Source organism: Oncorhynchus nerka, linkage group LG15 (assembly GCF_034236695.1).
Source record: "Oncorhynchus nerka isolate Pitt River linkage group LG15, Oner_Uvic_2.0, whole genome shotgun sequence".
Taxonomy (NCBI): domain Eukaryota; kingdom Metazoa; phylum Chordata; class Actinopteri; order Salmoniformes; family Salmonidae; genus Oncorhynchus; species Oncorhynchus nerka.
In genome coordinates, this window is record NC_088410.1 from 94,321,253 (window position 1) to 94,340,108 (window position 18,856).

General features: G+C 45.4%; 1 protein-coding gene across 1 annotated transcript in view; it reads left to right on the forward strand.

Annotated features, from left to right (window-relative positions):
* Positions 1-18,856, forward strand: part of LOC115122996 (kinesin heavy chain-like) — a 208,625-nt gene that overhangs the window by 169,929 nt on the left and 19,840 nt on the right. Inside the window, exons 12-20 of the mRNA XM_065000738.1 lie at positions 4,662-4,731; positions 4,885-5,057; positions 5,284-5,352; positions 9,145-9,351; positions 10,483-10,629; positions 15,311-15,499; positions 15,791-15,908; positions 18,136-18,218; positions 18,303-18,394. Coding sequence (XP_064856810.1) covers positions 4,662-4,731; positions 4,885-5,057; positions 5,284-5,352; positions 9,145-9,351; positions 10,483-10,629; positions 15,311-15,499; positions 15,791-15,908; positions 18,136-18,218; positions 18,303-18,394 — 1,148 coding nt within the window. The remainder of the gene's footprint in view (positions 1-4,661; positions 4,732-4,884; positions 5,058-5,283; positions 5,353-9,144; positions 9,352-10,482; positions 10,630-15,310; positions 15,500-15,790; positions 15,909-18,135; positions 18,219-18,302; positions 18,395-18,856) is intronic.

An 18,856-nucleotide genomic window follows, 5' to 3' on the forward strand; every position in this document is an offset into this window, starting at 1 on the left:
GCTACGCTCTTGATGATACTTGATGGTATGAGGTCTGTTGGTTTGCAGAGCCTTCCCCAAGCCATAGTCCTAACATTAACCACTCAAAATGAATGCCTTAACTTTTAACCTTTGAGTTGTTTATTTTTAAACCGCGTAACCCTGTGGAATTAACCCTGTAGCCACGCGGAATTAACCCAAGAATCATGGGCGCGGTACCGGCAAATGGCTGGGTTTTGATGAATAAATAAGTTGTAGGTGTGTTGACGCTTGACGCTCACTGGCCAATCAGAACGTGCTCCATGGGTAAATATGTGTTTGCTTCAAGTTGTGTATTTACGGTCTTTGGTGCCTTGGAATCAACTCCAATGTTAGTCCATTATAGTGTGTTAAACAGCTTACAGAAACTAAGACCTATCCCATCTTTGGTACTTTAACCTGTTTGCATTCCACATTGTTCTAAGTAATTGCATAGCTTCAATATGTAAATACAGTGCCTTGCGAAAGTATTCAGCCCCCTTGAACTTTGCAACCTTTTGCCACATTTCAGGCTTCAAACATAAAGATATAAAACTGTATTTTTTTGTGAAGAATCAACAACAAGTGGGACACAATCATGAAGTGGAACGACATTTATTGGATATTTCAAACTTTTTTAACAAATCAAAAACTGAAAAATTGGGCGTGCAAAATTATTCAGCCCCCTTAAGTTAATACTTTGTAGCGTCACCTTTTGCTGCGATTACAGCTGTAAGTCGCTTTGGGTATGTCTCTATCAGTTTTGAGAGACTGAAATTTGTGAACAGCAGTTTTCAGTTCTTTCCACAGATTCTCGATTGGATTCAGGTCTGGACTTTGACTTGGCCATTCTAACACCTGGATATGTTTATTTTTGAACCATTCCATTGTAGATTTTGCTTTATGTTTTGGATCATTGTCTTGTTGGAAGACAAATCTCCGTCCCAGTCTTAGGTCTTTTGCAGACTCCATCAGGTTTTCTTCCAGAATGGTCCTGTATTTGGCTCCATCCATCTTCCCATCAATTTTAACCATCTTCCCTGTCCCTGCTGAAGAAAAGCAGGCCAAAACCATGATGCTGCCACCACCATGTTTGACAGTGGGGATGTTGTGTTCAGGGTGATGAGCTGTGTTCCTTTTACGCCAAACATAACGTTTTGCATTGTTGCCAAAAAGTTCAATTTTGGTTTCATCTGACCAGAGCACCTTCTTCCACATGTTTGGTGTGTCTCCCAGGTGGCTTGTGGCAAACTTTAAACGACACTTTTTATGGATATCTTTAAGAAATGGCTTTCTTCTTGCCACTCTTCCATAAAGGCCAGATTTGTGCAATATAGACTGATTGTTGTCCTATGGACAGAGTCTCCCACCTCAGCTGTAGATCTCTGCAGTTCATCCAGAGTGATCATGGGCCTCTTGGCTGCATCTCTGATCAGTTTTCTCCTTGTATGAGCTGAAAGTTTAGAGGGACGGCCAGGTCTTGGTAGATTTGCAGTGGTCTGATACTCCTTCCATTTCAATATTATCGCTTGCACAGTGCTCCTTGGGATGTTTAAAGCTTGGGAAATCTTTTTGTATCCAAATCCGGCTTTAAACTTCTTCACAACAGTATCTCGGACCTGCCTGGTGTGTTCCTTGTTCTTCATGATGCTCTCTGCGCATTTAACGGACCTCTGAGATTATCACAGTGCAGGTGCATTTATACGGAGACTTGATTACACACAGGTGGATTGTATTTATCATCATTAGTCATTTAGGTCAACATTGGATCATTCAGAGATCCTCACTGAACTTCTGGAGAGAGTTTGCTGCACTGAAAGTAAAAGGGCTGAATAATTTTGCACGCCCAATTTTTCAGTTTTTGATTTGTTAAAAAAGTTTGAAATATCCAATAAATGTTGTTCCACTTCATGATTGTGTCCCACTTGTTGTTGATTCTTCACAAAAAAATACAGTTTTATATCTTTATGTTTGAAGCCTGAAATGTGGCAAAAGGTCGCAAAGTTCAAGGGGGCCGAATACTTTCGCAAGGCACTGTACTGATATAGGGGCTAGGTCTACATAGCATTCATACTGATATAGGGGCTAGGTCTACAAAGCATTCATACTGATATAGGGGCTAGGTCTACATAGCATTCACACTGATATAGGGGCTAGGTCTACATAGCATTCACACTGATATAGGGGCAAGGTCTACATAGCATTCACACTGATATAGGGGCTAGGTCTACATAGCATTCACACTGATATAGGGGCTATGTCTACATAACATTCACACTGATAGAGGGGCTATGTCTACATAGCATTCACACTGATAGAGGGGCTAGGTCTACATAACATTCACACTGATAGAGGGGCTATGTCTACATAGCATTCACACTGATAGAGGGGCTATGTCTACATAGCATTCACACTGATAGAGGGGCTAGGTCTACATAGCATTCACACTGATATAGGGGCAAGGTCTACATAGCATTCACACTGATATAGGGGCTAGGTCTACATAGCATTCACACTGATATAGGGGCTATGTCTACATAACATTCACACTGATAGAGGGGCTAGGTCTACATAGCATTCACACTGATAGAGGGGCTATGTCTACATAACATTCACACTGATAGAGGGGCTAGGTCTACATAGCATTCACACTGATATAGGGGCTAGGTCTACATAGCATTCACACTGATAGAGGGGCTAGGTCTACATAGCATTCACACTGATAGAGGGGCTATGTCTACATAGCATTCATACTGATATAGGGGGCTAGGTCTACATAGCATTCATACTGATATAGGGGGCTAGGTCTACATAGCATTCACACTGATAGAGGGGCTAGGTCTACATAGCATTCACACTGATAGAGGGGCTATGTCTACATAGCATTCATACTGATATAGGGGGCTAGGTCTACATAGCATTCATACTGATATAGGGGGCTAGGTCTACATAGCATTCACACTGATAGAGGGGCTAGGTCTACATAGCATTCACACTGATATAGGGGCTAGGTCTACATAGCATTCACACTGATAGAGGGGCTAGGTCTACATAGCATTCACACTGATAGAGGGGCTAGGTCTACATAGCATTCACACTGATATGGGGGATATGTCTACATAACATTCACACTGATAGAGGGGCTAGGTCTACTGTAAATTCCATTATGGCTGAGCATGGACATTCCGAACATGGTCAATAAGCGAGATTACATTCATGATTGACACGACCTGAGAAGAGAGCGAATAGAAACAAAACAAAACAACTTGCTTTAATAGGCTCTGACTAAATACACTTACAGGCACCATTATTGCTGCCCGTGGGTATATAATAACAAACTGGGAATGTCAGCTCACTGTTTTGCGCCTCTCGGACATGATCTTTTAATAAAGCTAAATGGGGGGACATAGTTTGTTATGTTTCTAAATAGGAAGTCTGCAATTCCTCTGTCAAAATTCATGCCATAATCAACTGCTTTACCTCCTAAACCAGCTTTTGGTTGGTCTTAAATATCCCTACCTGAGCTGCCTGAAATTAGCACGTTGGATCACGTTTTTAAGGAAACACCTAAGATATTTCCAACCCTCCCATCTAAACGCAAGTGACCTGATGTACAGAACAACACTGGTAAATTACCAATCCTTGCGCAACAGTTTGAAAATAGCACAACGCTGGTCAACATTGACAACGAATGTGCGTCTGCCATAACGCCAGCCGAAAATAAGAGCAGAGACCTGTCAGTTAATCCACAGGGCAGAGACCTGTCAGTTAATCCACAGAGCAGAGACCTGTCAATTAATCCACAGAGCAGAGACCTGTCAGTTAATCCACAGAGCAGAGACTTGTCAGTTAATCCACAGAGCAGAGACTTGTCAGTTAATCCACAGAGCAGAGACTTGTCAGTTAATCCACAGAGCAGAGACCTGTCAGTTAATCCACAGAGCAGAGACCTGTCAATTAATCCACAGAGCAGAGACCTGTCAGTTAATCCACAGAGCAGAGACTTGTCAGTTAATCCACAGAGCAGAGACTTGTCAGTTAATCCACAGAGCAGAGACCTGTCAGTTAATCCACAGAGCAGAGACCTGTCAATTAATCCACAGAGCAGAGACCTGTCAGTTAATCCACAGAGCAGAGATTTGTCAGTTAATCCACAGAGCAGAGACTTGTCAGTTAATCCACAGAGCAGAGACCTGTCAATTAATCCACAGAACAGAGACCTGTCAGTTAATCCACAGAGCAGAGACTTGTCAGTTAATCCACAGAGCAGAGACTTGTCAGTTAATCCACAGAGCAGAGACTTGTCAATTAATCCACAGAGCAGATACCTGTCAGTTAATCCACAGAGCAGAGACCTGTCAATTAATACACAGGGCAGAGACCTGTCAGTTAATCCACAGGGAAGAGACCTGTCAATTAATCCACAGGGAAGAGATTTGTCAGTTAATCCACAGAGCAGACCTAATGTCATTTATTACTCTCATTCATTACCCTCAATGGGCTAGTCTGTGAGGAGAACACACACATTTTAATTATAGACACACACACACACACACACACACACACACACACACACACACACACACACACACACACACACACACAGTATATCTCCCCCAATGTGGTCTGCCCTCTTCATGATCCACTGACCCACACCAGGTGAGGAGGTTCCTGAGCTGGATCTGTTGAGTCCCGGGGCTGTGCCGGTTAAGTGTCTGATATCCAGAGAAGATAGTTCCTCTTCCAGTCTGAGTCGACTCCCCAGAGAAGACAGTTCCTCTTCCAGTCTGAGTCGACTCCCCAGAGAAGACAGTTCCTCTTCCAGTCTGAGTCGACTCCCCAGAGAAGACAGTTCCTCTTCCAGTCTGAGTCGACTCCCCAGAGAAGACAGTTCCTCTTCCAGTCTGAGTCGACTCCCCAGAGAAGACAGTTCCTCTTCCAGTCTGAGTCGACTCCCCAGAGAAGACAGTTCCTCTTCCATTGTGATCAGGATTTCAGAGGAGGAGAGACAGAAGTACGAGGAGGAAATACGCAAACTCTACAAACAGCTGGATGACAAGGTCAGGGTTCAGACACACAATGAAACTTGCTAGTGAAGTTTGTGTTTGATGTGACATAAATAGTGTGTTTGTCTCTGATGGAGATGCATGATGAACAATTTTACCCATAAGGCTCTGTACAACATACATGTTTTTTTGTTGTGTGTGTGTGTGTGTGTGTATGTGTGTGTGTGTGTATGTGTGTGTGTGTGTGTGTGTGTGTGTGTGTGTGTGTGTGTCTACACAGGACGATGAGATCAACCAGCAGAGTCAGCTGGTAGAGAAGCTGAAGGAACAGATGCTGGACCAGGAAGAGGTAGCAGGCAGTATCTATGTCCTCGTCTATCTTCCTCTATCTCTCCACAGTATCTTCCTCTATCTCTCCACAGTATCTTCCTCTATCTCTCCACAGTATCTTCCTCTATCTCTCCACAGTATCTTCCTCTATCTCTCCACAGTATCTTCCTCTATCTCTCCACAGTATCTTCCTCTATCTTCCTCTATCTCTCCACGGTATCTTCCTCGATCTCTCCACAGTATCTTCCTCTATCTCTCCACAGTATCTTCCTCTATCTCTCCACAGTATCTTCCTCTATCTTCCTCTATCTCTCCACGGTATCTTCCTCGATCTCTCCACAGTATCTTCCTCTATCTCTCCACAGTATCTTCCTCGATCTCTCCACAGTATCTTCCTCTATCTCTCCACAGTATCTTCCTCTATCTCTCCACAGTATCTTCCTCTATCTTCCTAGATCCCTCCAGAGGAAGAGGTACATTGTCTTTATTTCCTCTTTTACCCTATCTATCTTACTCTATCTCTATATCTCCCTCTCTCTATATATCTTTCTCTCACTCTCTCTAACTTCCTTCCTCCCTCTCTCTCTATCTCCCTCTGTATATATACAGTATATATATATATATATATATATATATATCTTTCTTTCAGGAGGTTAGGAAGTGCACCTCAGTTTCCACCTCATCTTGTGGGCAGTGTGCACATAGCCTGTCTTCTCTTGAGAGCCAGGTCTGCCTACGGCGGCCTTTCTCAATAGCAAGGCTATGCTCACTGTACATAGTCAAAGCTTTCCTTAATGTTTGGTCAGTCACAGTGGTCAGGTATTCTGCCACTGTGTACTCTCTGTTTAGGGCCAAATAGCATTATAGTTTGCTCAGTTATTTTATTTTTCTTTCCAATGTGTCAAGCAATTATCTTTTTGTTTTCTCATGATTTAGTTGGGTCTAATTGTACTGCTGTCCTGGGGCTCTGTGGGGTGTGTTTGTGTTTGTGAACAGAGCCCGAGGACCAGCTTGCTTAGGGGACTCTTCTCCAAGTTCATCTCTCTGTAGGCGATGGCTTTGTTATGGAAGATTTGGGAATCGCTTCCTTTTAGTTGATTGTAGAATTTAACTTCTCTTTTCTGGATTTTGATCATTAGCGGGTATTGGCCTAATTCTGCTCAGCATGCATTATTTGGTGTTCTATGTTGTATACAGAGGATATTTTTGAATAATTCTGCTTGCAGTCTCTCAATTTGTTGTTTGTCCCATTTGGTGATTTCTTGGTTGGTGAGCGGACCCCAGACCTCACAACCATAAAGGGCAATGGGCTCTATGACTGATTCAAGTATTTTTAGCCAGATCCTAATTGGTATGTTGAATTGTATGTTTCTTTTGATGGCATGGAATGCCCTTCTTACCTTGTCTCTCAGATCATTCACAGGTTTGTGGAAGTTACCTGTGGCGCTGATGTTTAGGCCAAGTTATGTATCGTTTTTTGTGTGCTCTATGGCAACGGTGTCTAGATGGAATTTGTATTCGTGGTCCTGGTGACTGGACCTTTTTTGGTCTGGCAGAATAGGTGCAGAAGATCTAGGTGCTGCTGTAGGCCCTCCTTGGTTGGTGACAGACCATCCAAGGTCTGTCTCTATCTCCCTCCCTCCCTCTCTCTCCCTCCCCCCTCTCTCTATCTATCTATCTTCCTTCTTCCCTCTCTCTATCTCCCTCTCTCTATCTCCCTCTCCCCCTCCCTCTAAATTGTCCGTTTTATGACAGTTGTAAATACCTGCAGGAACTCCCTCTCTCCCTCCCTCCCTCCCTCCCTCTCTCTATCTCCCTCTCCCACTCTCTCTATCTCCCTCTCTCCCTCCCCCTCCCTCTCTCCCTCTCTAAATTGTCCGTTTTATGACAGTTGTAAATACCTGCAGGATCTCCCTCCCTCCCTCCCACCCTCCCTCCCTCCCTCTCTCTCTCTCTCTCTCTCTCTCTATAGGATTAAATATGAAACTATTTGTGAGAAGATGACATGTGATATTAGCCTTGTAAGTGAGTAAATAAAAATCACATGAAAGTTCTTCCCAGTCAGTGACCACGCCCACGCCCACGACCACGACCACGCCCACGTGAGCACAGACGTACATAAAACCCCTCGTGAAGAATTGACATATCAGACCAAGCAGGCGGACGGTGTTGAACCGGACGTCATGAAGGATTAGATTCTACCAAACCAGAAAAAACATGGAGCGTGGCTGCACGTTGAAATGGTAGGAATTTAAATCTCTAGAGACCAGTACAATGCCGGGTTTCTACGGGCGTGTAAATTGGTTCTAGCTCTACATTAGACCAGCGTGACCAACAGCGTTCGATCTGAAAGGTACGAAATGGTTAGAAACTCTGAAACTCTCTCTCTCGAAGAAGAAGAAGAAGAAGAAGACTAAACAGGAACATTCATTTGTTTAAGTACTCTAGTCTAGTAAACTCTACAGAGAACCACCGGGTGGTACTCTGAAAGATCCATTCTAACGAACACTTCCTCTGGAAGAACCAGTTTAACAGACACCCCCGAGACAGAGAAGGTACAGCTACAAAGGACAAAGTGACCTCTGGTGGACAACCAGAGATTTACACAACCAGAGACTTTCTGTCGAATTACTCCCCGTAGATGGATCAAGTGTTTTCAACAGAGAGACCAGACCACAAAGACATACACACCTAAATGTGTACATTGCAATTCTTTCGAATGAGCTGCTGTTCATGTGCAAAGTATTCGCATTTCCAGGAGCATATTTATCAGCTGTACGATAGTGGAATTCCTTTCTCTCTTTTGAGTCCGCCATTTGGTGTAACAAGCCGTCATATTGGTTTAGTCCACTAGGGACTTTTCATTGCATATGAATCAATGTTTGTGTGTTTATATAATTCTGTGTGATTATTTAGTTAGTAAATAAATAATTAAGCCAATTTGTATATCGCTGATTCATAAGTTATGCGGGGGTTCATGCAGCCATCCAATAAGTTTTGCGACATTCAGAATGAGACTGATAAGGTAAATAAGTATTAATGAATTGACTGTGACTAAAGAGATATTTTTATATCTTTAGAGTTTAGTCAGGAGATAGTAACTCGTTAAATAACTTTGTGATTACTACTTAATTCATTTTAAAAATATTTTTCTTGACCTTTATTTAACTAGGCAAGTCAGTTAAGAACAAATTCTTATTTTCAATGACGGCCTAGGAACAGTGGGTTAACTGCCTGTTCAGGGGCAGAACGACAGATTTGTACCTTGTCAGCTCGGGGGTTTGAACTTGCAACCTTCCGGTTACTAGTCCAACACTCTAAACGCTAGGCTACCCTGATTAATTGAATTGCTTAATAATTGAACGTGGTATGTCATTATTTTATAAAATATCAAACACATTAATGATATTCACCACACGACACTCTCCCAGGTTGTAATGAATTCTCAGGGAGAAAAAGGTGTAGATTCAAACGCAGTGCGGGGCAGATGTTTATTCAGCCTTCTCAGAAGGCAGGAATCGTGGTCGCAGGCAACGGTCAAACACAGGTAGGCAGTCAAAAACAAACAATACCTCAAAACCATACAAACAGAAAGATCTGAACTAAATAGGGAGCTGATGAGACCAGGTGAAATCGATGAACAAAAATGAAAGACAGGACTCGAGATCGAGAACACAAAGAAAAAGAACACAAGAAAAGCATAACAGAACTGTACACAGCTCCTTGCCTCGTCCCCTGGGGACAGTGAGAAGGTGTCTGGGGAGCTGGGTTTTGTCTGACAGGGCTTTCTGTTTCTCTGTTTCTCTCCCAGCTCCTTGCCTCGTCCCGTGGGGACAGTGAGAAGGTGTCTGGGGACCTTGGCAGGCTGCAGATGGAGAGTGAGGTTGCCAAGGCGGAGGTCAGGGAGGTTCTGCAGGCCTTGGAGGAGCTGGCTGTTAACTACGATCAGAAGAGCCAGGAGGTGGAGGACAAGAGTCTGCAGAACAAACTACTGGCTGAGGAACTGGCCAAGAAAATGGTAGGCTATACCTCTATACCTTTATTCCCTGTGAAAATAATTAAAATTAAAATACATCCATCCATCTGTTCATCCATCCATCGATATCCATCCATCTGTTCATCCATCCATCGATATCCATCCATCTGTTCATCCATCCATCTGTTCATCCATCCATCTGTTCATCCATCCATCTGTTCATCCATCCAACCGTTCATCCATCCATCCGTTCATCCATCCATCCATCCATCCATCCATCCGTTCATCCATCCATCCATCCATCCATGCATTTGTTCCTCCATCCATCCATCCATCCATCCATCCATCCATCCATGCATTTGTTCCTCCATCCATCCGTCCATCCATCCATCCGTTCATCCATCCATCCATCCATCCATCCATCCATCCATCCATCCATCCATCCATCCATCCATCCATCCATCCATCCATCCATGCATTTGTTCTTCCATCCATCCATCCATCCATCCATCCATCCATCCATCCATCCATCCATCCATCCATCCATCCATCCATCCATCCATCCATCCATCCGTTCATCCATCCATCCATCCATCCATGTATTTGTTCCTCCATCCATCCATCCATCCATCCATCCATCCATCCATCCATCCATCCATCCATCCATCCATCCATCATCCATCCATCCATCCATCCATCCATCCATCCATCCATCCATCCATGCATTTGTTCCTCCATCCATCCATCCATCCATCCATCCATCCATCCATCCATCCATCCATCCATCCATCCATCCATCCATCCATCCATCCATCCATCCATCCATCCATCCATCCATGCATTTGTTCCTCCATCCATCCATCCATCCATCCATCCATCCATCCATCCATCCATCCATCCATCCATCCATCCATCCATCCATCCATCCATCCGTTCATCCATCCATCCATCCATCCATCCATCCATCCATCCATCCATCCATCCATCCATCCATCCATCCATCCATCCATCCATCCATCCATCCATCCATCCATCCATCCATGCATTTGTTCCTCCATCCGTCCATCCATCCATCTATTGGTCATTCTATGGTAGCTGACTGTGCTCCCTCTGTGAAAAATACTAATAATTTCTTCTTCTTCTTCTTCTTCTTCTTCTTCTTCTTTTCCCCAGGCCCACCTGATGCGTATCGAGGCGGACTTGTGTCGTCTACAGGAAGTGAGTGTTCATCAGAGGAAACGCATTGCTGAGGTTCTCAACGGCCTGATGAGGGACCTTTCTGAGTTCAGCGCTATCGTGGGCAACAAGGACATCAAACTGGTCCGTACCATACTTTCCTTTAGCTGTAAACATTTGGCTTCTGACTTCAATTAGCTGTTACTACTTGACCATTGATTCTTGAAACTTTACTTTTACTTTAACAACAAGAACATCAAGCTGGTACGTCTGCTGTCACCAAGGTTACGGCGTGTACGCCCATATTCAAAAAGAGTAGGACTGCTGATCTATGATGCTGATCTAGGAGAGCTGTATTCTGGGAAACCCTCTCCTAGAAGACTGGAGGTGGAGGCTAGTTCACCTGTCCATGTGTCTATTTCATTATGATCTGAAAGTCTAAACAGATGTCCTGAGACTCTTACGTCAACATATGACTTAATCTTTTTCGAGTTAGAAAAACATTACTTTGAAGTTTTGTTTTCTAAGGCCATCAGCGAAAGAACATCAAACCAGATGTCAGAGAGAGAGAGAGAGAGAGCAGAGTTCTCTGTCAACAACAACACTGTTATCCCATTTAGATTGAACATCAAACCAGATGTCAGAGAGAGAGAGAGAGAGAGCAGAGTTCTCTGTCAACAACAACACTGTTATCCCATTTAGATTGAACATCAAACCAGATGTCAGAGAGAGAGAGAGAGAGAGCAGAGTTCTCTGTCAACAACAACACTGTTATCCCATTTAGATTGAACATCAAACCAGATGTCAGAGAGAGAGAGAGAGAGAGCAGAGTTCTCTGTCAACAACAACACTGTTATCCCATTTAGATTGAACATCAAACCAGATGTCAGAGAGAGAGAGAGAGAGCAGAGTTCTCTGTCAACAACAACACTGTTATCCCATTTAGATTGAACATCAAACCAGATGTCAGAGAGAGAGAGAGAGAGAGAGCAGAGTTCTCTGTCAACAACAACACTGTTATCCCATTTAGATTGAACATCAAACCAGATGTCAGAGAGAGAGAGAGAGAGAGCAGAGTTCTCTGTCAACAACAACACTGTTATCCCATTTAGATTGAACATCAAACCAGATGTCAGAGAGAGAGAGAGAGCAGAGTTCTCTGTCAACAACAACACTGTTATCCCATTTAGATTGAACATCAAACCAGATGTCAGAGAGAGAGAGAGAGAGAGCAGAGTTCTCTGTCAACAACAACACTGTTATCCCATTTAGATTGAACATCAAACCAGATGTCAGAGAGAGAGAGAGAGAGAGCAGAGTTCTCTGTCAACAACAACACTGTTATCCCATTTAGATTGAACATCAAACCAGATGTCAGAGAGAGAGAGAGAGAGCAGAGTTCTCTGTCAACAACAACACTGTTATCCCATTTAGATTGAACATCAAACCAGATGTCAGAGAGAGAGAGAGAGAGAGCAGAGTTCTCTGTCAACAACAACACTGTTATCCCATTTAGATTGTTATTGATGTGCTTGCACTATCCGTCGCGCCTCGTTTCGGCGATGTCGTCTGATAAATTACTGTCAACATAATAGACGTGTTTTTATAAATGTTTGACCTATCTCTCCTCCTTTTATCTCCCTCTCTCTGCCTCTCTCTGCCTCTCTCTGCCTCTCTCTCTGCCTCTCTCTGCCTCTCTCTGCCTCTCTGCCTCTCTCTCTGCCTCTCTCTCTGCCTCTCTCTGCCTCTCTCTGCCTCTCTCTCTGCCTCTCTCTGCCTCTCTCTGCCTCTCTCTGCCTCTCTGCTGCCTCTCTGCCTCTCTCTCTGCCTCTCTCTGCCTCTCTCTCTGCCTCTCTCTCTGCCTCTCTCTGCCTCTCTCTGCCTCTCTCTGCCTCTCTCTCTGCCTCTCTCTGCCTCTCTCTGCCTCTCTCTGCCTCTCTCTGCCTCTCTCTGCCTCTCTCTCTGCCTCTCTCTGCCTCTCTCTCCCTCTCTCTGCCTCTCTCTGCCTCTCTCTGCCTCTCTCTCTGCCTCTCTCTGCCTCTCTCTGCCTCTCTCTCTGCCTCTCTCTCCCTCTCTCTCTGCCTCTCTCTGCCTCTCTCTCTGCCTCTCTCTGCCTCTCTCTGCCTCTCTCTCTGCCTCTCTCTGCCTCTCTCTCTGCCTTTCTCTGCCTCTCTCTCTGCCTCTCTCTCTGCCTCTCTCCGCCTCTCTCCGCCTCTCTCTGCCTCTCTCTCTGCCTCTCTCTGCCTCTCTCTGCCTCTCTCTCCCTCTCTCTGCCTCTCTCTGCCTCTCTCTGCCTCTCTCTCTGCCTCTCTCTGCCTCTCTCTCTGCCTCTCTCTGCCTCTCTCTGCCTCTCTCTGCCTCTCTCTCTGCCTCTCTCTGCCTCTCTCTCCCTCTCTCTGCCTCTCTCTGCCTCTCTCTCTGCCTCTCTCTGCCTCTCTCTCTGCCTCTCTCTGCCTCTCTCTCTGCCTCTCTCTGCCTCTCTCTGCCTCTCTCTCTGCCTCTCTCTGCCTCTCTCTGCCTCTCTCTCTGCCTCTCTCTGCCTCTCTCTGCCTCTCTCTCTGCCTCTCTCTGCCTCTCTCTGCCTCTCTCTCCCTCTCTCTGCCTCTCTCTGCCTCTCTCTCTGCCCCTCTCTGCCTCTCTCTCTGCCTCTCTCTGCCTCTCTCTCCCTCTCTCTGCCTCTCTTTCTATTCAATTTCAATTCAATGTCAATTTAAGGGGCTTTATTGGCATGGGAATCATATGTTAACATTGCCAAAGCAAGTGAAGTAGATAATATACAAAAGTTAAATGAACTATTAAAATGAACAGTAAACATTACACTCACAAAAGTTCCAAAAGAATAAAGACATTTCAAATGTCATATTATTTATATATACAGTGTAATGATGTGCAAATAGTTAAAGTGCAAAGGGGAAATGAAATAAGCATAAATATGTGTTGTATTTATAATGGTGTTTGTTATTCACTGGTTGCCCTTTTCTTATGGCAACAGGTCACAAATCTTGCTGCTGTGATTGTGCACTGTGGTATTTCACCCAATAGATATGGGAGTTTATCAAAATTGGGTTTGTTTGTGAATTCTTTGTGGGTCTGTGTAATCTGAGGGAAATATGTGTCTCTAATATGGTCAAACATTTGGCAGGAGGTTAGGAAGTGCAGCTCAGTTTCCACCTCATTTTGTGGGCAGTGAGCACATAGCCTGTCTTTTCTTGAGAGCCATGTCTGCCTATGGCGACCTTTCTCAATAGCAAGGCTATGCTCACTGAGTCTGTACATAGTCAAAGCTTTCCTTAATGTTTGGTTCAGTCACAGTGGTCAGGTATAACAGTGCCCCAGGACCAGCTTGCTTAGGGGACTCTTCTCCAAGTTCATCTCTCTGTAGGTGATGGCTTTGTTACGGAAGGTTTGGGAATCGCTTCCTTTTAGGTGGTTGTAGAATTGAATGTCTCTTTTCTGGATTTTGATCATTAGCAGGTATCAGCCTAATTCTGCTCTGCATGCATTATTTGGTGTTTTACGTTGTACACTGGGGATATTTGTGCAGAATTCTGCATGCAGAGTCTCAATTTGGTGTTTGTCCCATTTTGTGAATTCTTGGTTGGTGAGCAGACCCCAGACCTCACAACCATAAAGGGCAATGTATTCTATAACTGATTCAAATATTTTTAGCCAGATCCTAATTGGTATGTCAAATTTGATGTTCCTTTTAATGGCGTAGAAGGCCGTTCACAGCTTTGTGGAAGTTACTTGTGATGTTTAGGCATGTTTAGTTTTTTGTGTGCTCTAGGGCAACGGTGTCTAGATGGAATTTGTATTTGTGGTCCTGGCAACTGGACCTTTTTGTGTTTTTATTGCCCGTTTTAACCACACACTGGTTGTTTGTGTACATGGATTTTATAATGTCGTATGTTTTCCCCCCCACACCACTTTCCATCAGTTTGTATAGCAGACCCTCATGCCACATTGAGTCAAAAGAAGAATTTTCCTTTGTTTTGGTTTGTTTGTCAATTAGGGTGTGTAGGGTGAATACGTAGTCTGTTTGTCAATTAGGGTGTGTAGGGTGAATACGTGGTTTGTCGTACAGTAAAATTTTGACATTTGTTCAGTACATTGTTTTCACTGAGGAAATGTACGAGTCTGCTGTAAATGATAATGCAGAGGATTTTCCCAATGTTGCTGTTGACGCATATCCCACAGATGTTATTGGGGTCAAATTTGTCTCCACTTTTGTGGATTGGGGTGATCAGTCCTTCGTTCCAAATATTGGGGAAGGTGCCAGAGCTAAGGAAAATAGTTTAAGAATAGCCAATTGGAATTTGTGGTCTGTATATTTTATAATTTCATTGAGGATACCATCAATACCTCAGGCCTTTTTTGGTTGGAGAGTGATGACAGAAGTGAGTGCTACAGTGCTACAGGCTACTTATTGTGTTCCGGAACAATGGTGGCCATCTTAAAGCATGTGGGGACAGCAGACTGGGATATGGAGCGATTGGTCTGGTCTGTGCATGCTCTGAGGACGCGGCTAGGGATGCCGTCTGGGCCAGCAGCCTTGCGAGGGTTAACACGTTTAAATGTTTTACTCACATCGGCCACGGAGAAGGAGGGCGATGGTGACACTGTATTATCCTCAAAGCGGAGATGCTCTCTCTCGTTCTCTCCAGCTGTCTTTCTCTTTCTTTTCGCTGACCCCACTCTCTGTCTCTCAAATTCAAAAAGTCATTATTGGCATGGAGAGTGTAGCCATATATGATTGCCAATGCAAACATACCGGAACATATTGAATCAATGAAAATTGTAATCTTTCCCTCTCCTCCCCTCCTAGCCGATGGAGATAACGGGGGCGATCGAGGAGGAGTTTACTGTAGCTCGTCTCTACATCAGTAAGATCAAGTCAGAGGTCAAGTCCATGGTGAAACGCTGTCGTCAGCTAGAGAACCTTCAGATGGAGTTTCATAGGAAGATGGAGGAGACTGGAAGAGAGCTGTCCTCTTGCCAACTACTCATCTCACAGGTGACCCAATATGATTACCAATAGTACATTTTACTATCCCCAAGGGGTAGGGCAAGTAGAGAGAGAGAGAGAGAGAGAGAGAGAGAGAGAGAGAGAGAGAGAGAGAGAGAGAGACTAAATGTTAGTGGGTATAGAAGTCTGAGTGTACACTCTTGTGGAGAGTCATTTGAAGTGGAAAGCTGATTTACACTGATGCCCAATGTGTGGAAGTTATTTTGCGGTTGATTCCCATTGGTCCCAACGTTGGTACTAACATTGTGTGTGTGTGTGTGTGTGTGTGTGTGTGTGCAGCATGAGGTGAAGATCCGTTCCCTGACAGAGTACATTCAGAACGTAGAGCAGAAGAAGAGCCAGCTGGAGGAGAACGTTGACTCTCTGAGTGAAGAACTGGACAAACTGCAGGCTCAAGGTATAACAATACACTATAACACTCCACAGAAACTCTGGACCTCAAAAGCCAGTTCCACTGCATTTTTTCTCTCTCTCATTGTTCCCCTCTAATCGGGGACTGATTTAGACCCGGGACACCAGGTGGGTGATTCCCCTCTAATCGGGGACTAATTTAGACCTGGGGACACCAGATGGGTGATTCCCCTCTAATCGGGGACTGATTTAGACCTGGGACACCAGGTGGGTGATTCCCCTCTAATCGGGGACTGATTTAGACCTGGGACTCCAGGTGGGTGATTCCCCTCTAATCGGGGACTAATTTAGACCTGGGACACCAGGTGGGTGATTCTCCTCTAATCAGGGACTGATTTAGACCTGGGACTCCAGGTGGGTGATTCCCCTCTAATCGGGGACTAATTTAGACCTGGGACACCAGGTGGGTGATTCCCCTCTAATCGGGGACTGATTTAGACCTGGGACACCAGGTGGGTGATTCCCCTCTAATCGGGGACTGATTTAGACCTGGGACACCAGGTGGGTGATTCCCCTCTAATCGGGGACTGATTTAGACCTGGGACTCCAGGTGGGTGATTCCCCTCTAATCGGGGACTAATTTAGACCTGGGACACCAGGTGGGTGATTCCCCTCTAATCGGGGACTGATTTAGACCTGGGACACCAGGTGGGTGATTCCCCTCTAATCGGGGACTGATTTAGACCTGGGACTCCAGGTGGGTGATTCCCCTCTAATCAGGGACTGATTTAGACCCGGGACACCAGGTGGGTGATTCCCCTCTAATCGGGGACTGATTTAGACCTGGGACACCAGGTGGGTGATTCCCCTCTAATTGGAGACTGATTTAGACCTGGGACACCAGGTGGGTGATTCCCCTCTAATCGGGGACTGATTTAGACCTGGGACACCAGGTGGGTGATTCCCCTCTAATCGGGGACTGATTTAGACCTGGGACACCAGGTGGGTGATTCCCCTCTAATCGGGGACTGATTTAGACTTGGGACACCCCTGCTCTATAACAACACAGGATAACTATGACCCCCTGAGTGAAGAACAGACCAAACTCCAGGCACAAGGTAAAACTCCTGGTCCTACCAACACACTACACAGAGCCTTACAGTAAAACACACGATATTACAACCTAAAAACACACTATACACTCTGACAACAGGATAACTATGACTCTCAGAGTGAAGAGCTGGCTAACCTTCAGGTGCAAGGTAAAACTCCTGGCCCATGGTACTTGGCTCAATGACTCACACTACAAAAGTGTGACCAGCGAAGGTGAAATTAGGGGTGGCATGCACCCCAAAAATCTGAGCTTGCACAAAGTACGTGAAGATGACTAGGGGTGGTCCGGAGGGGGGCTCGGCCCACCCCCTTCCATAAATTGGAGGATTTAGCATTTTCCAAACACCTGAAACAGCTTCTTCCTTTAATCTATTCATTATGATTTTTTTAATGTAAAAAAAACATGTCAATTTTTCTGCATATTTAAGCATATCTCTTGAGCTGTCTGTATCCTCCTGGTTTTTTTTTAAAAGAAAAAGATAGTTAGACAAGCTAGCTACTCTAACTTAATTTATATACTGAAATGGCTTCTGGGTATCTAGTTATTTGGGAACCTATCTGGGCTAGCTAAAGCCAACTTCAAAAAACATTTATATGACATTTTATATTTAAAAAAACGACATATCTGAGGTGACATGTGCTCCTCTGTTCCTGTGCCCCTGTGCCCTTGTGCCCCAGTGCTCCTGTGCCCCTATGCCCCAGTGCCCCAGTGCTCCTGTGCCCCTATGCCCCAGTGCCCCAGTGCTCCTGTGCCCCTGTGCCCCTGTGCCCCAGTGCTCCTGTGCCCCTGTGCCCCAGTGCCCCAGTGCTCCTGTGCCCCTGTGCCCCTATGCCCCAGTGCCCCAGTGCTCCTGTGCCCCTGTGCCCCAGTGCCCCAGTGCTCCTGTGCCCCTGTGCCCCTGTGCCCCAGTGCCCCAGTGCTCCTGTGCCCCTGTGCCCCAGTGCTCCTGTGCCCCTGTGCCCCAGTGCTCCTGTGCCCCAGTGCTCCTGTGCTCCTGTGCCCCTATGCCCCAGTGCCCCAGTGCTCCTGTGCCCCTATGCCCCAGTGCTCCTGTGCCCCTGCGCCCCAGTGCTCCTCTGCCCCCTAGGGGCATGACACATCAGGTTGAAATGACCAGCTTTGTAGGCGTACACTAAAATGCAATGTGTGTGTGTTTCAGAGAGCATGTCAGCAGGGACAAAGGGAGAGAATCAGACAGACGTTGAGGAGTCTGCTGATGTCAAGGTAACCTGGTTACAGACTGTGGGATGGGGAGGATCCCATTTATCACAGAGACTTATTGGTAATGTGAGTGTGTGTTTTAGCCTGTCTTTCTCCCTGTTTCAGATGGAGGCTCGCCGTGAGACCCACCACAAGCAGCTGGGACGTCTCCGAGACGACATCAACGAGAAACAGAAGATCATTGACGACCTCACTGAGTCAGTACCTCTCTCCCACTCGCTCATCTCCCTTTCACTGAGTCAGTACATCTCCCTTTCACTGAGTCAGTACCTCTCTCTCCCACTCGCTCATCTCCCTTTCACTGAGTCAGTACCTCTCTCCCACTCGCTCATCTCCCTTTCACTGAGTCAGTACCTCTCCCTTTCACTGAGTCAGTACCTCTCTCCCACTCGCTCATCTCCCTTTCACTGAGTCTGTACCTCTCTCTTTTACTGAGTCAGTACCTCTCTCTCCCACTCGCTCATCTCCCTTTCACTGAGTCAGTACCTCTCGCTCATCTCCCTTTTACTGAGTCAGTACCTCTCTCCCACTTGCTTATCTCCCTTTCACTGAGTCAGTACCTCTCTCTTTCACTGAGTCAGTACCTCTCTCTCCCACTCGCTCATCTCCCTTTCACTGAGTCAGTACCTCTCTCTTTCACTGAGTCAGTACCCCTCTCC